The sequence below is a fragment of the Bombina bombina genome, chromosome 2 (assembly GCF_027579735.1).
Source record: "Bombina bombina isolate aBomBom1 chromosome 2, aBomBom1.pri, whole genome shotgun sequence".
NCBI classification, from domain to species: domain Eukaryota; kingdom Metazoa; phylum Chordata; class Amphibia; order Anura; family Bombinatoridae; genus Bombina; species Bombina bombina.
In genome coordinates this window covers 1,288,029,785-1,288,051,383 of record NC_069500.1, presented here as the reverse complement: position 1 = coordinate 1,288,051,383, position 21,599 = coordinate 1,288,029,785, and the positions used below count along the sequence as shown (strand labels likewise).

Sequence of the window (21,599 nt, the reverse complement as noted above, 5' to 3'; positions counted from 1 at the left end):
TAGTGGGCCCTTGTATTATGCACTACAGGATTCCATTTTGCCATGCTCCTTCTCCTTTGCACTAATCTGGAAGCTGATCCTCGGCAAACAGGTAAGGAATGCTAACAGTATCAAGGATGAACAAGAAATGTGTCAGCTCTTCAAATGGTGGCCATACTCTTCCATTGGGCACAAAGGAATTTCTGCTTTCTTACAGCTATTTATCTCCATTTGAGAAGTTTTTCTGAGCAGTATAGAACTTCTGTCAACAGAAAAATATTCTCATAATAATAAAGAAATGGGGAATTCCAGAGATAGACATGATGGCGAGCAATCACAATCATAAGGTCAGTCTTTTTTTATTTATTATGCCTCACCTCGGACCATGAATATTGGATATTTTCCTCCCCATTGGCTCACCTGCTCAAAAGAATCTAGAAGGAAAATTGCCTTATTTACTGCAAAGGCCCATTTCTGCACCCACTGGCTGTTTTGATTGTGTCTGGTTTTCCCAGCAATTCTTCATTTCGGGCAATCTTTTAAGGATGTGAAACATAATTTGTCTACAAACAATACACAGCTTCTGACCTTCTCCTTTCTCTCCATAACAGTTTTCAACAACACCTCTTTTCAGCTACACTTACAGGTGTCAGCTATTTCTGCAATCTCTAGTATTAGATGAGCCCAACATCCATTTGTGTGTTTTTTAGACCCTGTGTCATATTACTTCATGGGGTTTGCCCTTGGTCCTGGACACACTTATGGGACCACCATTTATTAAAATCACCTTATTATGTTTACAATTGTATTTCTAGTTACAGTTACATCTGCAAGATAAGTTTCTAAACTGCAAGCATTATCAGTAGATGAAGGTCTTCAAGCACATTCTACAAGGACTATAGTCACATGTTGACCACTTCAGAAAAATGCCTCACTCTTAAACCTGTCAAAAACCATTAAACCATTACAAGCTGGATGTTTTTCAGTCATCCTGTTATAAATTTGGCAATATATTCTTTTTGCATCATGTTCTTTGTATCTATCCTTTTATTTTGCACTGTTTTATACTCATCTCACTTGGTAAGTATAACTTAACAAGGCCAAGATTATTAGAAATTAAACCATTAACAGAAAACTATATTTTGGCCTATATCATTTCCATTACTTACTAAGGTTGCATCCTGTGATTGACAGACTAGAAATTGGTTTATGACAATCCAGTTGACTTTTTGATAGGTAAAATGGATGTGGTATTTTTATGTCCAGGCCCCCTGCAGAGAGGAAGTTTTTCCGTTGTAAGTATTGGCTTGAATATAGGCCAACATATATTGATGATTGATTATATCATTTCTCATTTTTGTTCTGTCATAAAGAGTTTTGTTTACATTAATAATACTAATTAATTACACGTCTGTTAAAACATGTTCTTTAACATAATGAAACTTACATTTATGCTACCTCTCTTTAACGGGTTGGGATTAATGCTGAAAATACATCTTAAAGTGATAGTAAAGACCGAAAATGTTATTGTTTAAAAAGATAGATATTCCCTTTATTTACAATTCCCTAGTTTTGCATAACCAACACTTTTATAGAAATATACTTTTTACCTCTGTAATTACCGTGTATCAAAGCTTCTGTTGACTGCCTCCTTATCCCAGATCATTTGACAGACTTGCATTTTAGGCAATAAGTACCCTCTAGCTGTGAAAAACTGTCAAATGCATTCAAATTAGAGGTGGCCTTCAAGGGCTTAGAAATTAGCATATGATCCTACCTAGTATTAGCCTTCAACTAAGAATAACAAGAGAACAAAGCAAATTTGATGATAGAAGTAAATTAGAAAGTTGTTTAAAATGACATACCCTATCTGAAATATGAAAGTTTAATTTGGACTTTACTATCCCTTTAACACATCAAACAAATATTACATACTAAACATGTTTTGTGCCCTACAGTGTTCCTTCTAAGGCCACATTTTGTGAGTGGCCCAGCAGTGTTAATAAGGGAATTGCACTCTGCAGTTAGAAAACACTACATAATGCAGGTGGAAAGGTATGGTTTGCTTATTAACTGTTTCACTGCTACAAATTATGATCTTAGAGGGAACATTGCCAAGAGTAGAAATACTTTAGCATTTGCAATAAAGGCAATGGTTATAACCTGGGCATTTATACTGGCATTATGTATCTTCTTCAGTAGTTCTGTTTCCTTGGTTGAATAAAAAAATAAAATGATACAAGCACACTATTACACTATTCTTCTGGCTAAAAAAGAATTGGTGTAAAAAATTTTTATTTTTCCGTTTCTAAGTCGTCTATCTGCCACAAGGTCCATTTTATTCTAGATAGAAATGGAATGAATGTGCTAAATATCAGCTTCTCCTCCGTCGTATATATTTGGAAATGGTGAGTGACACTGTTCTTTTCAGGGTTGCAGGTGGTTTGCCTTTCTCTCCCACATCTTCATCAAGACCATAATACAAATAGCTTAGGAGCTATAACAACCACCATAAAATGAAACCTATTTATAGGGATAATAACCCTCCCACCTTATTACACCTACAGCACATGTTTGGAAATAGTTTAAATGAGGAGTAACGCTATCTTTGCAATGTTGTTCAAAATTGCATGAATAATAAAATTGTAATTTTGATTTTACTGTCCCTTTAGAGTGGAATCCCTCTACCAACGTTAGAAATGGAATGGATATTTTCATTTTACTTTTCCTTGATTAACCATTTTACAAGAAGGTTAAATGTTGAGTTTAATAGTCCACTCACAGAGACTGTATTTTATACAAAGAAGTAAAGAAAACTGCTGACAACACATATTTATAATGAAGGAATATTAGATAGATTATTTTATTGAAATACATTTAAACATGATTATATTATATACTAAAAAGAAACAAAAAAAGATTTATTCAGACATTTGATTAGATGGCTAATATCAATGTATCATAGGTTTGCACAAATCAAGCAAATGGAGATTAAAAATCATTTAATTATCACATCTGCATATGTCCTTAGGGGCTAATAATCAAAAACTCAATAGCTTTGATTAAAATCACACAAAATCTTTGGTCTTCACACCCAGATCTCTGCAAAGAGCACAGGTTTTCAAACCTGTTCTCAGGCCTCTCTAACAGGCAACATTTTGAGGATATCTGAACTAGAGCACAGGTGAAATAATCAACAATGGTTATTTTACCTGCTCTAATCCAAGGTAATCCTGAAAACCTGGCCTGATGGGGAGGCTTGAGGACAGGTTTGAAAACCAGTGGTATAGAGAGATAAACAACCCTCAAGCTAAAATTTGCCTTTCTAAAAATTTTTGAGGGACCTTGCAGTACTGATGATAATCTCACTAGAGTGGAGAGCTTTAGATAATCAGACTTCCATTTAATTGTAATTATATTTTAAATTATGGATGTTAATGGTAAGGAAAAATAAAGTTTGTTTTTATTCTAAAATCTATTTAAAATTTTATTAAAAATATATGTGTGATACTTTTCCAAGCCAACAAGCCATCACATGTGGGATTAAAGACCAGTCCAGGAGGAAGCAAAACACCTAACATAAGCGTTTTAATCCCTTCCACTTTCATATGATACCTCAGTCATACATATGGCCAATGAAGAGAAATTTTAAAAAGTAAGAAAGATAAAGCAGGGTAAGCAAAGTACAAACTGGTGCTGCCGCTAAATTTTTCATCATCATAAAAAAAAAATGAATTTACCAGGTAAGCATAAAAGTTTTCTTTCATAAGATGATGAAAGTCTATGAGCCATCAGATGTGGGATCGTATATTCACGCAGTAAAGTCCATGAGACTACTATGCAATAGGATAGAAATATCTAACGGCTAGATTACGAGTTTTGCATTAGAGGCTATGCGGTGCTAACTAGCAGTTTTCCCTCACGGCTCACTTTCCTACAGCGCTGGTATTACAGGTTTTTACAAACCCGTCGTTAAAAGACAAGAAGTGAGCGTTGAGCAAAATTTTGCTCCTTACCGCACTCCAATACCAGCGCTGCTTAAGTCAGCGGTGAGCTGGTCGTGCGTGCTCGTGCACGATTTCCCCATAGGAATCAACGGGGAGAGCCGGCTGAGAAAAAGTCTAACACCTGCAAAAAATCAGCGTAACGCTCCTTAACGCAGCCCCATTGATTCCTATGGGGAAATAAAATTTATGTTTACACCCTAACATGAACCCCGAGTCTAAACACCCCTAATCTTACATTTATTAACCCCTAATCTGCCGCCCCCAACATCGCCGACACCTACATTATTCTTATTAACCCCTAATCTGCCGCTCCGGACACCGCCGCCACCTACATTATACTTATGAACCCCTAATCTGCTGCCCCCAACATCGGCGCTACCTACATTATATGTATTAATCCCTAATCTGCCGCCGCCACCTACCTACACTTATTACCCCTTAATTTGCCGCCCCCAACGTCGCTGCCACTATACTAAATGTATTAACCCCTAAACCTAAGTCTAACCCTAACACCCCCTAACTTAAATATAATTTAAATAAATCTAAAGAAAATTACTATCATTAACTACATTATTCCTATTTAAAACTAAATACTTACCTATAAAATAAACCCTAAGCTAGCTACAATATAACTAATAGTTACATTGTAGCTATTTTAGGATTTATTTTTATTTTACAGGCAAGTTTGTATTTATTTTAACTAGGTAGAATAGTTATTAAATAGTTATTAACTATTTAATAACCACATAGCTTAAATAAATACAAATTTACCTGTAAAATAAAACCTAACCAAAGTTATACTAACACCTAACACTACACTATAATGACTTTAGGGATTAATAAGTGTAGGTAGGTTGCGGCGACATTGGGGGCGGCAGATTAGGGGTTAATAAATATAATGTAGGTGTCTGCGATGTCGGGGGCAGCAGATTAGGGGTTCATAAATATAATGTAGGTGGCGGCGGTGTCCGGAGAGGCAGATTAGGGGTTAATAATTTTATTATAGTGTTTGCGATGCGGGAGGGCCTTGGTTTAGGGGTTAATAGGTAGTTTATGGGTGTTAGTGTACTTTTTAGCACTTTAGTTATGAGTTTTATGTTACGGCGTTGTACCATAAAACTACTGACTTTTAAATGCGTTAGAACTCTTGACGGGGTAGGGTGTACGGCTCACTTTTTGGCCTCCCAGGACAGACTTGTAATACCTGCGCTATGGAAGTCCCATAGAAAAAAGACTTTACGAAGTTTACGTAAGTCGTTTTACGGTAAGGCCAAAGAAGTGTGCAGTGACCCTAAACCTTCAAGACTCGTAATACCAGCAGGCGTAAAAAAGCAGCGTTAGGACCTCTTAACGCTGCTTTTTTACCCTAATGCACAACTCGTAATCTAGCCGTGAGTTTTTTAGCCAAGCTGCCAAGGTAATAGCTTTATGTTCCTTGTGGGAACCAGTGAAATGGTAGAAATGGTAAACAAAGAAATAAATTTAAATTCTTCTGTCAATTGAAAACATTTTTTAATGCACTGACTACATCCAAATTATGAAGCAATCAACCTTTTGCATTTTTAGGAGCTGCATAGTGATGAAATTAGAATGTGGTTTACATTGCTAAGGTGCTTCAAGTATTGACTTGGTGATTGATGTAAGCCACCACTGTGACATTTTTTTATTTAAGGCTCAGAAATTACTCCTGTTCTAACAAGGACCAAGTATGGAAAACCCTAAAGATAAAGAAAGGTAATTACCTCCCATTTTGGATGAAAAAAGAAGTCCCTGCCCTGATCCAAAGACTGGTGAGTTTGCCACCAAGTTAAGGATTGACTTGTTTTTAAGCCAAAGAGATATTCTGAGACAGATTGTTGTAAACATTCATAGTTGCAAAGGAGGCAAGTATAATCTGGCAATAGGTACAGCATCTGACACGGCTACCATGACACCTGCTACTTCCATGCCTTCTGCAATTTGAGTCTGGGCTGATCTGCAAGAGACAGTCTTTTTGATACAGAAGCTATAATGAAACCCATGAAGGAAACCCTGGTTTGAGTGATTAGAGAGCTCTTCAGGAGGTTGATTTTCCAACCATGAATATGAAGAAAATAAAGAAATTTGTTCTTATGTCCCAGAGCCGCCATCTGGAGAGAAGTAGTCTGTACCAGAATGTCATCTAGGTAAGGACTATCTGCAATCTCCTGAGCTCTAACTACTGACTAAACAGCTCAAAGAGCCTTTGTGAAGATCTAAAGACCGCTGCTCCATAACTCGCCAGAAATCAACCCGATCAAGTACGATCGGGTTGATTGACACCCCTGCTGGCGGCCGATTGGTCTGCAGGGGGCGGCATTGCACCAGCAGCTCTTGTGAGCTGCTGGTGCAATGCTGAATACGGAGAGCGTATTGCTCTCCGCATTCAGCAAGGTCTTGCGGACCTGATCCGCAGTGTCGGATCAGGTCCGCAAGACCTTTCTTAAATAGGGGCCTATATGTCTGCAGAGGAGAATATGCACACACAAAAAATAGTAAATTTTTTCTTGATTTTCTGAAAGCCTGCTAAATATCAAGACCAGAGTTCTGATGTGAACAAAAGCAAACAGCGTAACATTTAGAGATAGTACCTCAACTTTAGGTACTTTTGTAAAAGTGCCCAGAAGTGCCATATTTCACCTTGGAGGATGTTGACAGCTTCACACGGGGAAAAGTTTTTCCCCGTCTTGTGCTGAAGTTTCACTATCACTCTATGCTAGAGGCAAAACATTGACTGTGGAAACATGGAGAAGTGGAAGTGATTAAAGCTCTATTATGTTGGGTGTTTTGCCTCCTGATAGTGGACTTTAATTGCACATGTGATGGCTTGTGGACTCTCCCATTTTATGAAATAAAAAAGGAGCTGCTGTTAATCAAATCTTTTTGCTTTATAACTTTAAATAGGTCAAAAATTATCCATCAAAAGTAAAGCGAAAATCATTCTTAAAAATATCCCTATTTATTATTATGGTGAGATTCTAGGAAACAGTCTGCAACTAAAAAACTGGGTTAAAATTATTGTTGAACTGTATATTAATACAAAAATATGTAAAGGATGGACTTGTACACAAATTGTTATAATTTTTTGTATTTTGATTAATATTTTTTAGAAATATTATTAAAACAATGTAATAATCTCTGCAGAATTAATTTACTCCAACGCAATGATTTTCTGTATGTGTACTGAAAAAGAGTTATTGCCGTACTGGTTCTAAAGAAAATCTTCCTTTTAGTAGATTGTGATACCTTTTAATTAGGCATGTGCCAAAAAAATGAATACAATGAATATTCTGGAAGCAAATTTTTCATAATATTCGTTACAAATAATTAATCAGAAATTAATTATTCGATGCTGCACAAGTCTACCTTTAATGGATAAACTCATCTACATCTCAAGAAGAGACCTGTGATGTTTTGAAAGCTTATGGAATACAAAACCTTGATTTATTTGGTCCATTAAAAAGGTATCACAATCTTCTAAAAAGGAAATATTCATGTTTATGAAATTATCAATTTAGCCACAATGTTTTAAACTTTACTATTTAAGCCATATGGTTTTTGTGTCTTTAACTCTTGAATCCAATAAGATTCTCTTATCAGGATATCTTCTTTATTTTTTACTTGCTCGATTATAGCAAGTGAAACATCACTGGTAGAATGGTCATCCTGGCAAAAATGCTGAGGAACAGCCAAATCCTTTTTACAATTTATAGTCGATAAGTGGTCAACAAATCTGCGGCGGACAGATTGTGTAGTTTCTCCAACATATTGCTTCCCGCATTTTTCACATGTAATTAGATATATAGCATTTTTGCTCAGACAGCTTAAACTGTCTTTGATTTCATAAACCTTATTAGTAATGCTGCTTTTAAAACTAGAAGTGCTCTTCATATATGTGCAAACAGAACATTTAATTTCTCCACAAAAAGTGCACCCAGGTTGTAAAAGACGAAAAGATTTCAATGGAATGCAGGCACGAACCATGAATTTGGAAAGGTTAGCAGGCCACCTGTAATTAAAACAAATATAAAAAGGGTTAAATAATCATGATGATTTTATTTAAAATGTAAAATCAGTTGTTTTTAATAGACATAACCCCTATTCCAACCCATTAGATTTCACCCTGTACATACATTAAACCACACCCTATCTTAATCATGAACATTTAATTTAAATTTGACTTCTATGTAAAAACTAAAAATAAAAACAGCTAGATTACGAGTTTTGCGTTATGAGGGTTGCGGTACTAACTTGCACGTTATTGTCGTTGCTCACTTACCTACAGCGCTGGTATTACAGGTTTTTATAAACCCGGCGTTAAAAGACAAGAAGTGAGCGTAGAGCAAACTTGTGCTCCATACCGCACTCCAATACCAGCGCTGCTTAAATCAGCGGTGAGCTGGTTTTACGTGCTCGTGCACGATTTCCCCGTAGACATCAATAGGGAGAGCCAGCTGTAAAAAGTCTAACACCTGCAAAAAAGCAGAGTAAAGCTCCGTAACGCAGCCCCATTGATTCCTATGGGGAAACTAAATTTAGGTTTACACCTAACACCCTAACATGAACCCGAGTCTAAACACCCCTATTCTTACACTTATTAACCCCTAATCTGCCGCCCCCGACATCGCTGACACCTACATTATACTTATTAACCCCTAATCTGCCGCTCCGGACATCGCCAACACCTACATTATATTTATTAACCCCTAATCTGCCGCCCCCGACATCGCCAACACCTACATTATATTTATTAACCCCTAATCTGCCGCTCCGGACATCGCCTCCCACTATAATAAACATATTAACCCTTAAACCGCCGCACTGCCGCATCTCAAACACTAGTTATATAATATTAACCCCTAATCTGCTGCCCCCGACATAGCCGCCACCTACCTACATTTATTAACCCCTAATCTGCCGCCACCAACATCGCCGCCACTATACTAAAGTTATTAACCCCTAAACCTAAATCTAACCCTAACACCCCCTAACTTAAATATAATTAAAATAAATCTACAATTAATAACTAAATAATTCTTATTTTAAACTAAATACTTACCTATAAAATAAACCCTAAGATAGCTACAATATAACTAATAGTTATATTGTATCTAGCTTAGGTTTTATTTTTATTTTACAGGCAAGTTTGTATTTATTTTAACTAGGTAGAATAGTTAGTAAATAGTTATTAACTATTTACTAACTACCTAGCAAAAATAAATACAAATTTACCTGTAAAATAAAACCTAACCTGAGTTACACTAACACCTAACACAATTTAACTACAATTAAATAAATTATCTAAATTAATTACAATTAACTAAATTAAATAAAAATACCTAAATTACAAAAAAAAACCCCACTAAATTACACAAAATAAAAAACAAATTACAAGATATTTAAACTAATTACACCTAATCTAATAGCCCTATGAAATAGAAAAAGCCCCCAAAAATAAAAAAAAACTGTAGCCTAAACTAAACTACCAATAGCCGTGCCTTTTGCGGGGCATTGCCCAAAAGAAATCAGCTCTTTTACTTGTAAAAAAAATACAAACAACCCCCCCAACAATAAAACCCACCACCCACACAACCAACCCCCCAAATAAAAAACTAACTAAAAAAACCTAAGCTCCCCATTGCCCTCAAAAGGGCATTTGGATGGGCATTGCCCTTAAAAGGGCATTTAGCTCTATTGCTGCCCAAACCCTAACCTAAAACTAAAACCCACCCAAAAACCCTTAAAAAAAAACCTAACACTAACCCCCTGAAGATCCACTTACAGTTTTGAAGCGTTGACATCCATCCTCAACGAAGCCAGGAGAAGTCCTCAACGAAGCGGCAAGAAGTCCTCAACGAAGCCGGGAGAAGTCTTCATCCAAGCCGGGAGAAGTGGTCCTCCAGACGGGCAGAAGTCTTCATCCAGATGGCATCTTCTATCTTCATCCATCCGGCGTGGAGCGGGTACATCTTCAAGACATCCGGCGCAGAGCATCCTCTTCTTCCGATGACTCCCGATGAATCAAGGATCCTTTAAGTGACGTCATCCAAGATGGCGTCCCTTAGATTCCGATTGGCTGATAGAATTCTATCAGCCAATCGGAATTAAGGTTGAAAAAATCTTATTGGCTGATGCAATCAGCCAATAGGATTGAACTTCAATCATATTGGCTGATCCAATCAGCCAATAGGATTGAGCTCGCATTCTATTGGCTGATTGGAACAGTCAATAGAATGCGAGCTCAATCCTATTGGCTGATTGGATCAGCCAATAGGATTGAACTTCAATCCTAATATGTAAAACTTGCCTTTTTAAATACATGATAGAATATTTGGGACTGTTTTTCCTTAAAGTGAAAGTAAATTTTGATGCTAAAGTGCCCGGTTTTTAAAAAATTTATTAAAAACAGGGGCACTTTAATTCATCAAAATTTACATTTCACTCGTGTTGTGAAAAAAACTTACCTTTTAAACTTGACAGCCGCTCCAGCTTCCTCCGCCCGATGTAAAGCCTCTTCCTGGGTCTAAAATGAGGAATCCGACTTCCTCCAATCACGGCTTCGAATCAGACACTGATTCCCCAGGGGGGCGGCAGAGCTGTGATTGGAGGATGACCGATCCATCATTTCTGATGTCAGAAATTACTTTGCGGCGACTGGAGGAAGCTGGAGCTGCTGTCAAGTTTAAAAGTAAGTCTTTTTTCACAACGAGTGAAATGTAAATTTTGATGAATTAAAGTGCCCCTGTTTTTAATCAAATTTTTAAAAACCGGGCACTTTAGCATCAAAACTTATATTCACTTTAACTGCAATAAGGTTGTGTGTGATTTATTGTATTTGGCCTAGTGGTAGTGACAGTAATTTCTGAGTCCCCTGCCCCAACAAAAATGTTGCCATGGAGGCCAAACCAGACCAAAAGTAATAGTACTCAGGAGAGCTTGTATTGTTCACTATATATATATATATATATATATATATATATATATATATATATATATATATATATATATATATATATATATATGATACAAGAAAATGTATCAAATAATGAAGTTGAAGTTTTGTCCAGTTAAATATGTTGAGACGGTACATGATGCCCCACTGTATCATGGGATCATAGTGCCTCAAAGAAATAGAATGTGCAAAGTGTAATACTGTATATACTAAACAATATACCATTGGATTGCCGAAAGTCTACTCACATAACAGGAGCTACAAATAACTTGAAGTATAACGCACACCTGCTTTTAAACTGCCAGGTACCCAATATATTCCACTGGAATCTCAGTATAATGATATACTTATTAAAATTATAAAAGCATTAAAAAAATAGCCACAATATCTAATGCAAACTAAAGTCACTAAGGGCATAGGCCAATATCTATAACAAAATAAATAAGACAGGTATCCTATATTGCAGGTGACAGCATATTAAGTAGGATGAAGGTGGATTAGGAAGGATTACTCTCCTCCCATTTACCGCTGCAGGGAATCTTCTAACATCTGTTCGCTCCACCCCCCTCCCTGTGGCAACATGACAATAAAAAATAATATATGCCAGTTTTACTTCAGTGACTCTCTCTCTCTTGTTCTCTCTCTTACATTTTTCTTTGTCTCTTTCATTCTTTCTTTTTCCTGCTTTCGACCTTTTTCTTTCTCATCTGTTTTCTCCGTATTCAATGCTGAATACTGAGAGCGTATCGCACTATGCATTCAGAGAGGTCTTTCGGACATGATCCGCACTGTCGGATCAGGTCCGACAGTCCTTTGTTAAATAGGCCCCAATGTATATACAATGCAGTATGTTCACTAGTTCAAGTAATTTCTAAATAGTTAATTCCACATGTTTTTAAGTAGCGATACAATTTGTTAAATGAGGTAAAAACTGGAGCTGAAAATCAATGTATAATAAAAGTTAATAGTACAAATAATACAATAATAGAGTATTCTAATTTGGGTTACTTTCATAAGAAAACACAGAAGGCTAGATTACAAGTGAAGCACAATCAAAAGCACAAGGGGGTCAATTTATCAAAGCGTGCATTCGCCGGCGTCAATATGCTCGCGAGACATCGCCGACGCGGATCTGAATATGATCCCCTTATTTATCAAAAAAGCTGTCAAAAACAGACGCGTCAAGTACGGTGCGAAGAGCATCAGACTGGTGTTAACTAACAGTCTTCGATGTCGCTGTTATTTGGGTTTTTCCCAACTTTATTTATACCATTTCATTACTGTCCATGAACAATCACATTTCTCTAAAGCTAATCTTCAACTGTTAATGTCCAAGAAATAGCTACATTTATACCTCAACAAACAGTATCTCATAGAAAGTTATTTTTATCTTTATTTGTTATACAACAAAATCTGTTATATGATACTTTCACATAAATTAATGTGTATTTGTATTTCTAGAAGTCATGATATGCTTTTATCTCATATTTTTTTTATAAATGATTATTAATGCTAGAATTTGTACATATATATTTGCACATACTTTTATATATATATATGTGTGTGTGTGTGTTATGTCAGAAATCTTTTGCAAACATATTTACATATCCCTAAATTCCTTGTTTTGTTCTAAACAATGTTGTCTTTCATATCTCTGTGTTTATTCATACCACTATATGTATATAGTGTAAATGTATGATTATTCTGAGCAGGAATAATTGCAAATATAACGTAATCAGAGTATCATATCTATTTATTTGCAATCAATGAATATTTTAAGAGCTGAGCCAGTTTTCTCTCTGTACCTGTGTAACCCCTCCTGATTGCAATCTTGTTTTAAAAACCACCCCTTCACAGGGGAAGAAATTCAAGAGAAGGAAGAAATACCCTGAAAATAGCATGACAGCAAAGAGGTGATTTTAATTTCTGCTGCATCTGAATCATGACAGTTTAATGTTATGTGAGCTATCCCTTTGAGCTATCAGCTTAAGATTATATTGAATCAAACATCAATTCGAATTTTAAAATCCTTGTCTAAAATATTACACTGTGGCCTCTAGTTATCAAGCCATCAACCGCAAATACGCTGGAATTCCGCAGCGTATTTGTGGCGAGGCTGATTCGCCTTAGTTATCAACCCCTACTGCCCAGCAAAAGTAGAATTTAGTGACGTAAGCTTCAATCCGCCGGACTCAGTCAGACACAGATCGATTCTTACGTCACTACAGATGTTCCGAACTCAAGTTCGGCACAATCTGACTACTTTTGGTAGTTATCAAACTACTACCAGGTACGCTCGCCACTATTCCGGGCCAGCGTACCTGGATTTCAATCCGCCACCCTGGAGGCGGCGGATCCCATAGGAATCAATGGGAGTCTGACCATAGCGAAAGCTCATGTTCGCTGCTGCCCGATATCCCATTGATTCCTATGGGAGATGTCTGCACCTAACACCCTAACATGTACCCCGAGTCTAAACACCCCTAATCTGCCCCCCCTACACCACTGCAACTAAATACACTTATTAACCCCTAAACCGCCGCTCCCGGACCTCGCTGCAACTATAATAAACATGTTAACCCCTAGACCGCCGCTCCCTGACCCCGCCGCCACCTACATTATACATATTAACCCCTAATCTGCCGCCCCCTATACCGCCGCCACCTACATAAACTTATTACCCCTATCCTGTGGATCCCGGATCCCGCCGCAACTAAATAAATTGTTTAACCCCTAAACCGCCACTCCCGGACCCTGCTGCCACCTACATAATACCTATTAACCCCTATCCTGCCCCCCCTACACTGCCGCCACCTATAATAAAAGTATTAACCCCTAAACCTAAGTCTAACACTAACCCTAACACCCCCTTAACTTAAATATTAATTAAATAAATCTAAATAATATTACTCTTATTAAATAAATGAATCCTATTTAAAACTAAATACTTACCTGTAAAATAAACCATAAGATAGCTACAATGTAATTAATAATTACATTGTAGCTATTTTAGGATTTATTTTTATTTTACAGGTAACTTTGTATTTATTTTAACTAGGTACAATAGTTATTAAATAGTTATTAACTATTTAATAACTACCTAGCTAAAAGAAATACAAAATTACCTGTAAAATAAAACCTAACCTAAGTTACAATTAAACCTAACACTACACTATCATTAAATTAATTAAATTAATTAACTACAATTACCTACAATTAAATACAATTAACTAAATTACAAAAAAAACCCCACTAAATTACAGAAAAAAAAAATATTACAAGAATTTTAAACTAATTACACCTAATTTAAGCCCTCTAATAAAATAAAAACAAAATAAAAAAAGGCCCTACCCTATTCTACATTACAAAGTAATCAGCTCTTTTACCAGCCCTTATAAGGGCTTTTTGCGGGGTATTGCCCCAAAGTAATCAGCTCTTTTACCTGTAAAAAAAAATACAACCCCCCCAACATTAAAACCCACCACCCACATACCCCTACTCTAACCCACCCAAACCCCCCTTAAATAAACCTAACACTACACCCCTGAAGATCTCCCTACCTTGAGTCGTCTTCACCCAGCCGGGCCGAAGTCTTCATCCGATGGGGCCGAAGAGGACATCCAGACCGGCAGAAGTCTTCATCCTATCCGGGCAGAAGAGGACATCCGGACCAGCAGACATCTTCATCCAAGCGGCATCTTCTATCTTCATCCATCCGACGAGGAGCGGCTCCATCTTCAAGACCTCCGGCACGGAGCATCCTTCCTGGCCGACGGACTAACGACGAATGCCTGGTCCTTTAAATTACATCATCCAAGATGGCGTCCCTCGAATTCCGATTGGCTGATAGGATCCTATTAGCCAATCGGAATTAAGGTAGGAAAAATCTGATTGGCTGATGCAATCAGATAATCAGATTGAAGCTCAATTCGATTGGCTGATCCAATGAGCCAATCGGATTGAACTTTAATCTGATTGGCTGATTGCATCAGCCAATCAGATTTTTCCTACCTTAATTCCGATTGGCTGATAGAATCCTATCAGCCAATCGGAATTCGAGTGACACCATCTTGGATGACGTCATTTAAAGGACCAGGCATTCGTCGTTAGTCCGTCGGCCAGGAAGGATGCTCCGTGCCGGAGGTCTTGAAGATGGAGCCGCTCCTCGTCGGATGGATGAAGATAGAAGATGCCGCTTGGATGAAGATGTCTGCTGGTCCGGATGTCCTCTTCTGCCCGGATAGGATGAAGACTTCTGCCTGTCTGGATGTCCTCTTCGGCCCCATCGGATGAAGACTTCAGCCCGGCTGGGTGAAGACGACTCAAGGTAGGGAGATCTTCAGGGGGGTAGTGTTAGGTTTTTTAGGGGGTTTGGGTGGGTTAGAGTAGGGGTATGTGGGTTGTGGGTTTTAATGTTGGGGGGTGGGGGTGTATTTTTTTTTACAGGTAAAAGAGCTGATTACTTTGGGGCAATGCCCCGCAAAAAGCCCTTTTAAGGGCTGGTTAAAGAGCTGATTACTTTGTAATGTAGAATAGGGTAGGGACTTTTATTATTTTTTAGTTTAGTTTATTTAATTGTATTTAATTGTAGATAATTGTAGTTAATTTATTTAATTAATTTAATGATAGTGTAGTGTTAGGTTTAATTGTAACTTAGGTTAGGTTTAATTTTACAGGTAATTTTGTATTTCTTTTAGCTAGGTAGTTATTAAATAGTTAATAACTATTTAATAACTATTGTACCTAGTTAAAATAAATACAAAGTTACCTGTAAAATAAAAATAAATCCTAAAATAGCTACAATGTAATTATTAATTACATTGTAGCTATCTTATGGTTTATTTTACAGGTAAGTATTTAGTTTTAAATAGGATTAATTTATTTAATAAGAGTAATATTATTTAGATTTATTTAATTAATATTTAAGTTAAGGGGATGTTAGGGTTAGTGTTAGACTTAGGTTTAGGGGTTAATAATTTTATTATAGTGGCGGCAGTGTAGGGGGGGTAGGATAGGGGTTAATACATTTACTATAGGTGGCGGCGGTACGGGGGGGCAGGATAGGGGTTAATAGGTATTATGTAGGTGGCGGCGGGGTCCAGGAGCGGCGGTTTAGGGGTTAACATATTTATTATAGTTGTGGCGGGGTCCGGGAGCGGTGGTTTAGGGGTTAACATATTTATTATAGTTGCGGCGGGGTCCAGGAGCGGCGGTTTAGGGGTTAACATATTTATTATAGTTGCGGCGGGGTCCGGGAGCGGCGGTTTAGGGTTTAACGTATTTATTATAGTTGCGGCGGGGTCTAGGAGCGGCAGTTTAGGGGTTATAACTTTATTTAGTTGCGGGGGGCTCTGGGGGCGCCGGTATAGGGGGTAGAACAGTATAGTATAGTGTGAGTGTTTAGTGACAGGGGTATCAATAAAGCTGTAAAAAAGCTGAAGAGCAGCGAGATTGATGATTGATAACTGTCACAGTCCACTGCTCATCGCCCGGTACTTGGTGCGTGGCTTTTTTACAGCTTTATTGATAACTTTGGCGAGCGTATTCAGGTTTGCGGCGGCGATGGTAGGCGAGCTTAGGCGAGCGTATTGGGCCGACGAATGCAGGTAAGTAGACGGCTTCATAACTAGAGGCCTGTGAGTCCTAATGTTAGCATCAATGTTTATTTTTAATTCTAAATTCACATATACATACTTTCAAAGTATAATACACAATGTAACAAATGGCACTTACAAGTTCTGATGAGTGATCATGATCAATGACAGAACTATCGAGCAATTTGATTCGTTAGTGATAGTTTAAAATGTATATTTGAATCAGATTGGATGATGTCATAAATCATGTGATTATGCATATTCCAATCAAAAGTGGTTGAAAAATGCACTAGTGTGTGGGTTGTTTAGGAGTTTGCGTCATAATTTGTGTGAAAAGTGTTGCGTCAAAATTGGTGCCAAGTGGAGAGTGTGACTTGTATTAGTGGCACATAGATTTTTCCCAAAAAAGAAAGGAAGTTAGCTATATTATGTTGTGTATTTATTTAATTTTTATCTCTATATCTATTGGTGCGACAAGTTTGGGGCAAAACTTTTCCACAAATTTGTAGAAATATTGTCCCCTTGCTTTGTAATGAGAGACAAATTTGTAGCATAATCCATAAGTCGTAATGTATTTTTCATTTGTATCCCTTTTCATTTGTATCCCTATATCTACTAGTTCATCAAATGTGGAGCAATAATATTGTTTTATTTAGAAAGGGTATACAATTTAAATCTCATACATAAGCTTTCTGTGTTTTCAGACTCCCATTGAGTTCTATGGCATCCGCGACCTCAAGGGTAGCAGATTGAAAACTAGGTAGGCTGCGTCGGAATAGACGCGAGCGTACCTTTCAAATGTTTGATAAATTGGGAAAAATGTCAAATAGAGTCTAATGTGAATTCGAAACATCTGTAATGATGCAAGCATAGTTCTGCATCAGATCATATTTTATGTCACAAATTTTAATGATAACTACGGCGGATCAATCTCGCGACAAATACGACGCGGAATTCAAGCATATTTTCAGTTGAAGCTTTGATAAATAGACCCCACAGTGTGGTAATTTGCTCTTAGTCTAATGCTAAGAATAATGTAAGCCTGGTGGTGAGTTAAATGAACATTAAACACTAACAAGTAGAGTACAAATGTCTGCGTGCAAGCGATGTTGGGTTTTTGCCTTCATTTGCACGCAAGTTAAATTGCGCTCATATCACAAGGTGAAAGTAAATACGATCACTTGAACACAATTGAAGTTAACGCTCGTGGGGTTAGCGCGTCTTTAGAGCTGTGGTTGACACAAAACAAAAAAGTCTCACAAAACACATCAAAAATACATAACACAGTAAAATTACACTCAAAATAACACCATATAATAAAAATTATTTTAAAAAATATTGAACAAAAAAGTTATAAGGGTTTAAATATATGTATACGAAAAAGAAGGTCCACCCTCTTTGCTTTGAATTCTATGGTTTTACGTATCAGGACATAATAAAAATCATCTGGTCCTTACCAGGAGTTAAAATTAAGTAAATGAAACCTCAGATGAACAACAACACTTGAAATATTACACGTGTCATGATTTATTAAAGCCAAAATGGTGAAGCAAGGTGTAAAAAACACACCCATACTGCCTATCAAGGAAATAAGAGGCTAAGTAGAAGCCAGGTACTGCTAATCAAATGTCCTTGATTAATTGATCATCAGCAAGTTTGACCACCTCTATAAAATCAGAAATGATCTTAGAGAAGCAATTGTTGCTGCCCATCAATATGAGAAGGGTTATAAGACAATTTCCAAACAGTTTAAAGTCCATCATTCTACAGTGTGAAAGATTATTCAGTGGAATACATTCAAGACAGTTGCCAATCTTCCTAGGAGTGGATGTCTAACAAATTCACCCCAAGGTCAGATCGTGCTTTGCTCAGAGAAATTGCAATAAACCCAAGAGTTACATCTCAGACTCTACAGGCCTCAGTTAGCATGTTAAATTTTAAAGTTCATGAGAGTGCAATTAGATAAAAGACTGAACAAGTATGGTTTGTATGGAAGGGTTGCCTGGAGAAATCCTCTTCTCTCTAAAAAGCTTAGGCTTAGGTTTGCAAAGTCTGAACAAACCACAAGACTTCTGGAACAATGTCCTTTAGACAGACGAGACTAAAGTATGTTTGGCCATACAAACTGTCAAGCACTGTGGTGGAGGGTTGATGATTTGGGCTTGTTTTGCAGCCACAGGACCTTGGCACCTTGCAGTCATTGAGTCGACCATGAACTCCTCTCTATACCAAAGTATTCTAGAGTCAAATGTGAGGCCATCTGTTCGACAGCTAAAGCTTGGTCAAAAAATTGGGTCATGCAACAGGACAATGATTCCAAGCACTCCAGCAAATCTACAACAGAATGGCTGAAAAAGAAAAGAATCAAGGTGTTGCAATGGCCCAAGTCCAGACTTCAACCCGATTGAAATGTTATGGCGGGAAATTAGGAGAGCTGTGCATAAATTAAATAAACACATACATTCATATACAGTATACAACAGAAGTGAGTACACCCCTGGGCAATATCACTTAAATATCAAATTATTCAAAATTGGATCACCTCTCAATAACTGTTTTATTTCTAAGTTGACAAGTAGAGTATTTCCTATTATAAACAATAAAAAACAAATACTTTAGAAAGATTATATTGAAAATACAGGTCCCAAAGTTGAAACTTAATGCAACAAAAGTGAATACACCTGTGGTCACTGAAACACAAGTTAGATCACTGAAACAAAATTGAGTACACCTATGATTTCCAATTAGCCTAATTGCATGAGCCGCAGTTGCAGCAGTAATCAGGAGGTATAAATCGATACACAGTGCCAAAAATCAGAGCCGCAGTAGCTGTCCTCCTAAAATGGCACCATGGACAGTGCGCTACTTGCACAATATAGCTCTGAAAAGCAGGCAACGGGCAAGTGCTTCAGATTTGCATCAAGGCAAGTGCTTCAGATTTGGCTCAGGGATTATCGATAGCAATTGGAGTTTCTGTGACAGTAAATACAAATCTTAATGAACAGGAGCGCTACAGCTAAAGGTGGATGAAGCAATAAAAACTCTAAAAATGTATGTGGAACAGCGTATAGATAAACACAAATGTGTATACAAATGTCCAAACAATATGATAAATGTGGCAGTGTCGAGATATAATGAGGTGATAAAAATAAATTCCAAGGAAAAAAGACAAAACCACACTCCGTAAAAATTTGACGATTTATTGAATGTATATTTAAAATTCAAAAAATTCAAAAATAGAAATATGTGACAGCCTAGCCACTTGTTTTGGGGAAAGAGCGCAGCACACGGGCTTACGCGTTTCGGCTGTTAGCCGTAATCATAGCCTGTTGTGTGTCTGTGCTCCCTGCCTTTAAGAACACCTGAATATTTTCTAATTGGTTAAAAACATTATGCGCTTTTCCTCCTTCTAATGCCCAGGTAATGCTAAACACCTACAGCTGTGTACTTAACCCTATCACTCTTTAAATTCATACTTATATCTTCTGTCCTTTGGTTCCTCATACTTATAACAGAAAATTTAACTTTCTGCATCATATTCGATTAAAGGGATATGCCAGATAAAACATATTGGAACTAATCTATCAATTGCTTGGACTTCTAGGGAGAAAAACCTACTTGGTACCCCCATATTGTAGGAAGGATAGTGTTAGGCTTCTGAAATCGTGAAATATTAATTGTAGTAAATTACATTCACTTAACTTTTCTTTGGTAGACGTGCCTCTATACACTTTTAATGAGGGTAAATGATATAACATATACTTGTTTGTTCTATATATCCCTCATAATATTTTACCATGGGGGATTATTAGCTTTTAATCTAATTGGCTGTGGAAAACCACAGACCTATTGTGTGTATAGCTGCTCCTCCTCCTTATCCAGAAGCTTAACTGACTTATTTACTACTTATTTGAAAACCTACACTCTATTTTGGAATGCAAAGAGAGATATGTTAGTTACTATATTTAGGTAATTTGAAGGAATGTAGATACCTGTATAATGTGTAAGGGGTCATGTGGCGGTAGTCTAACCTTTGGAGTTAAATGATTGGGGATGATTATTCCCAATAATTAATGATATCATACCTGGAATTGAGACCCTCAGGGATTCTTGTTCTGAGTCTCAAAATCCAGAACATCTCCCTTCTTGCTAAGAGTTTATCTAAATTCCCCCCCCTTTTGGGGATTTTTACTTCCTCTATTGCACACCACCTTAATGTATTTATTTCTCCTTTGTGTTTCTCAGTGAAGTGTTTTACCAGGGGGGTTTGGGATTTACCTCTGGAAATTGTGGATATATGTTCCCTGATTCTTGTCTTAATGTCCCTTGAAGTGAGACCAATATACTGGACTCTGCACTTTTGACATGTGAGCATATATATGACACTCTCTGTCATACAGTTCATACAGGTGTTAATCTGGAAGACCTCTCCTGTCACCTGGGACTTAAATGACTTTGTTTTTTCTAAATACTCGCATGGCTTGCATTTTTTGTGACCACAATTGTACATGCCTCTGCTGGTCAACCAGGTACCGCTCTGTTTTGTTTGGGACTTAAGTTCAGTTGGAGACAGCAAGGACCCCAAAGTCGGACACTTCCTTGAGCTGCACCTAACTCCCTTTTTGACAACCTTGATCAATTTGTCATCTGCTGCCAAAATGGGAAAGTGTTTTTTTATTATATTGGTAATTTCGGGAAACTGGGCACTGTAGTTTGTAACAAATGTTAGCCCTTTGAAATTATCTTGCTGTTTTTTATTGTTATTTTTTCCTCTGAGGAAGGAGTCTCTCATCTTGGAATCAACTTGTTTTTTTGCTCTCATTATTGTCTTATGTGTGTATCCTCTCACTTTTAATCTTTGTTCAAGGGCCACTGCTTCTTGGCGGAAATCTTCGTCATTTGTGCAGTTTCTCTTTAGGCGAATAAATTCACCTTTTGCTACCGCTGCCGCTGTGTGTCTAGGATGGCAGCTACTATAGTGTAATAGTTTATTACCACTAATGGGTTTCTTATATACTTTAGAAATGACTTTCTCGCCAATTATCCCTT

General features: G+C 37.3%; 1 protein-coding gene across 1 annotated transcript in view; it reads right to left on the bottom strand.

Moving 5' to 3' along the window:
- Positions 1–2,811: 2,811 nt before the first annotated feature.
- LOC128650282 (uncharacterized) overlaps positions 2,812–21,599 on the bottom strand; it is a 180,185-nt gene continuing 161,397 nt past the window's right edge. The window contains exon 15 of the mRNA XM_053704107.1: positions 2,812–8,013. Coding sequence (XP_053560082.1) covers positions 7,533–8,013 — 481 coding nt within the window. The 3' untranslated portion in view covers positions 2,812–7,532. The remainder of the gene's footprint in view (positions 8,014–21,599) is intronic.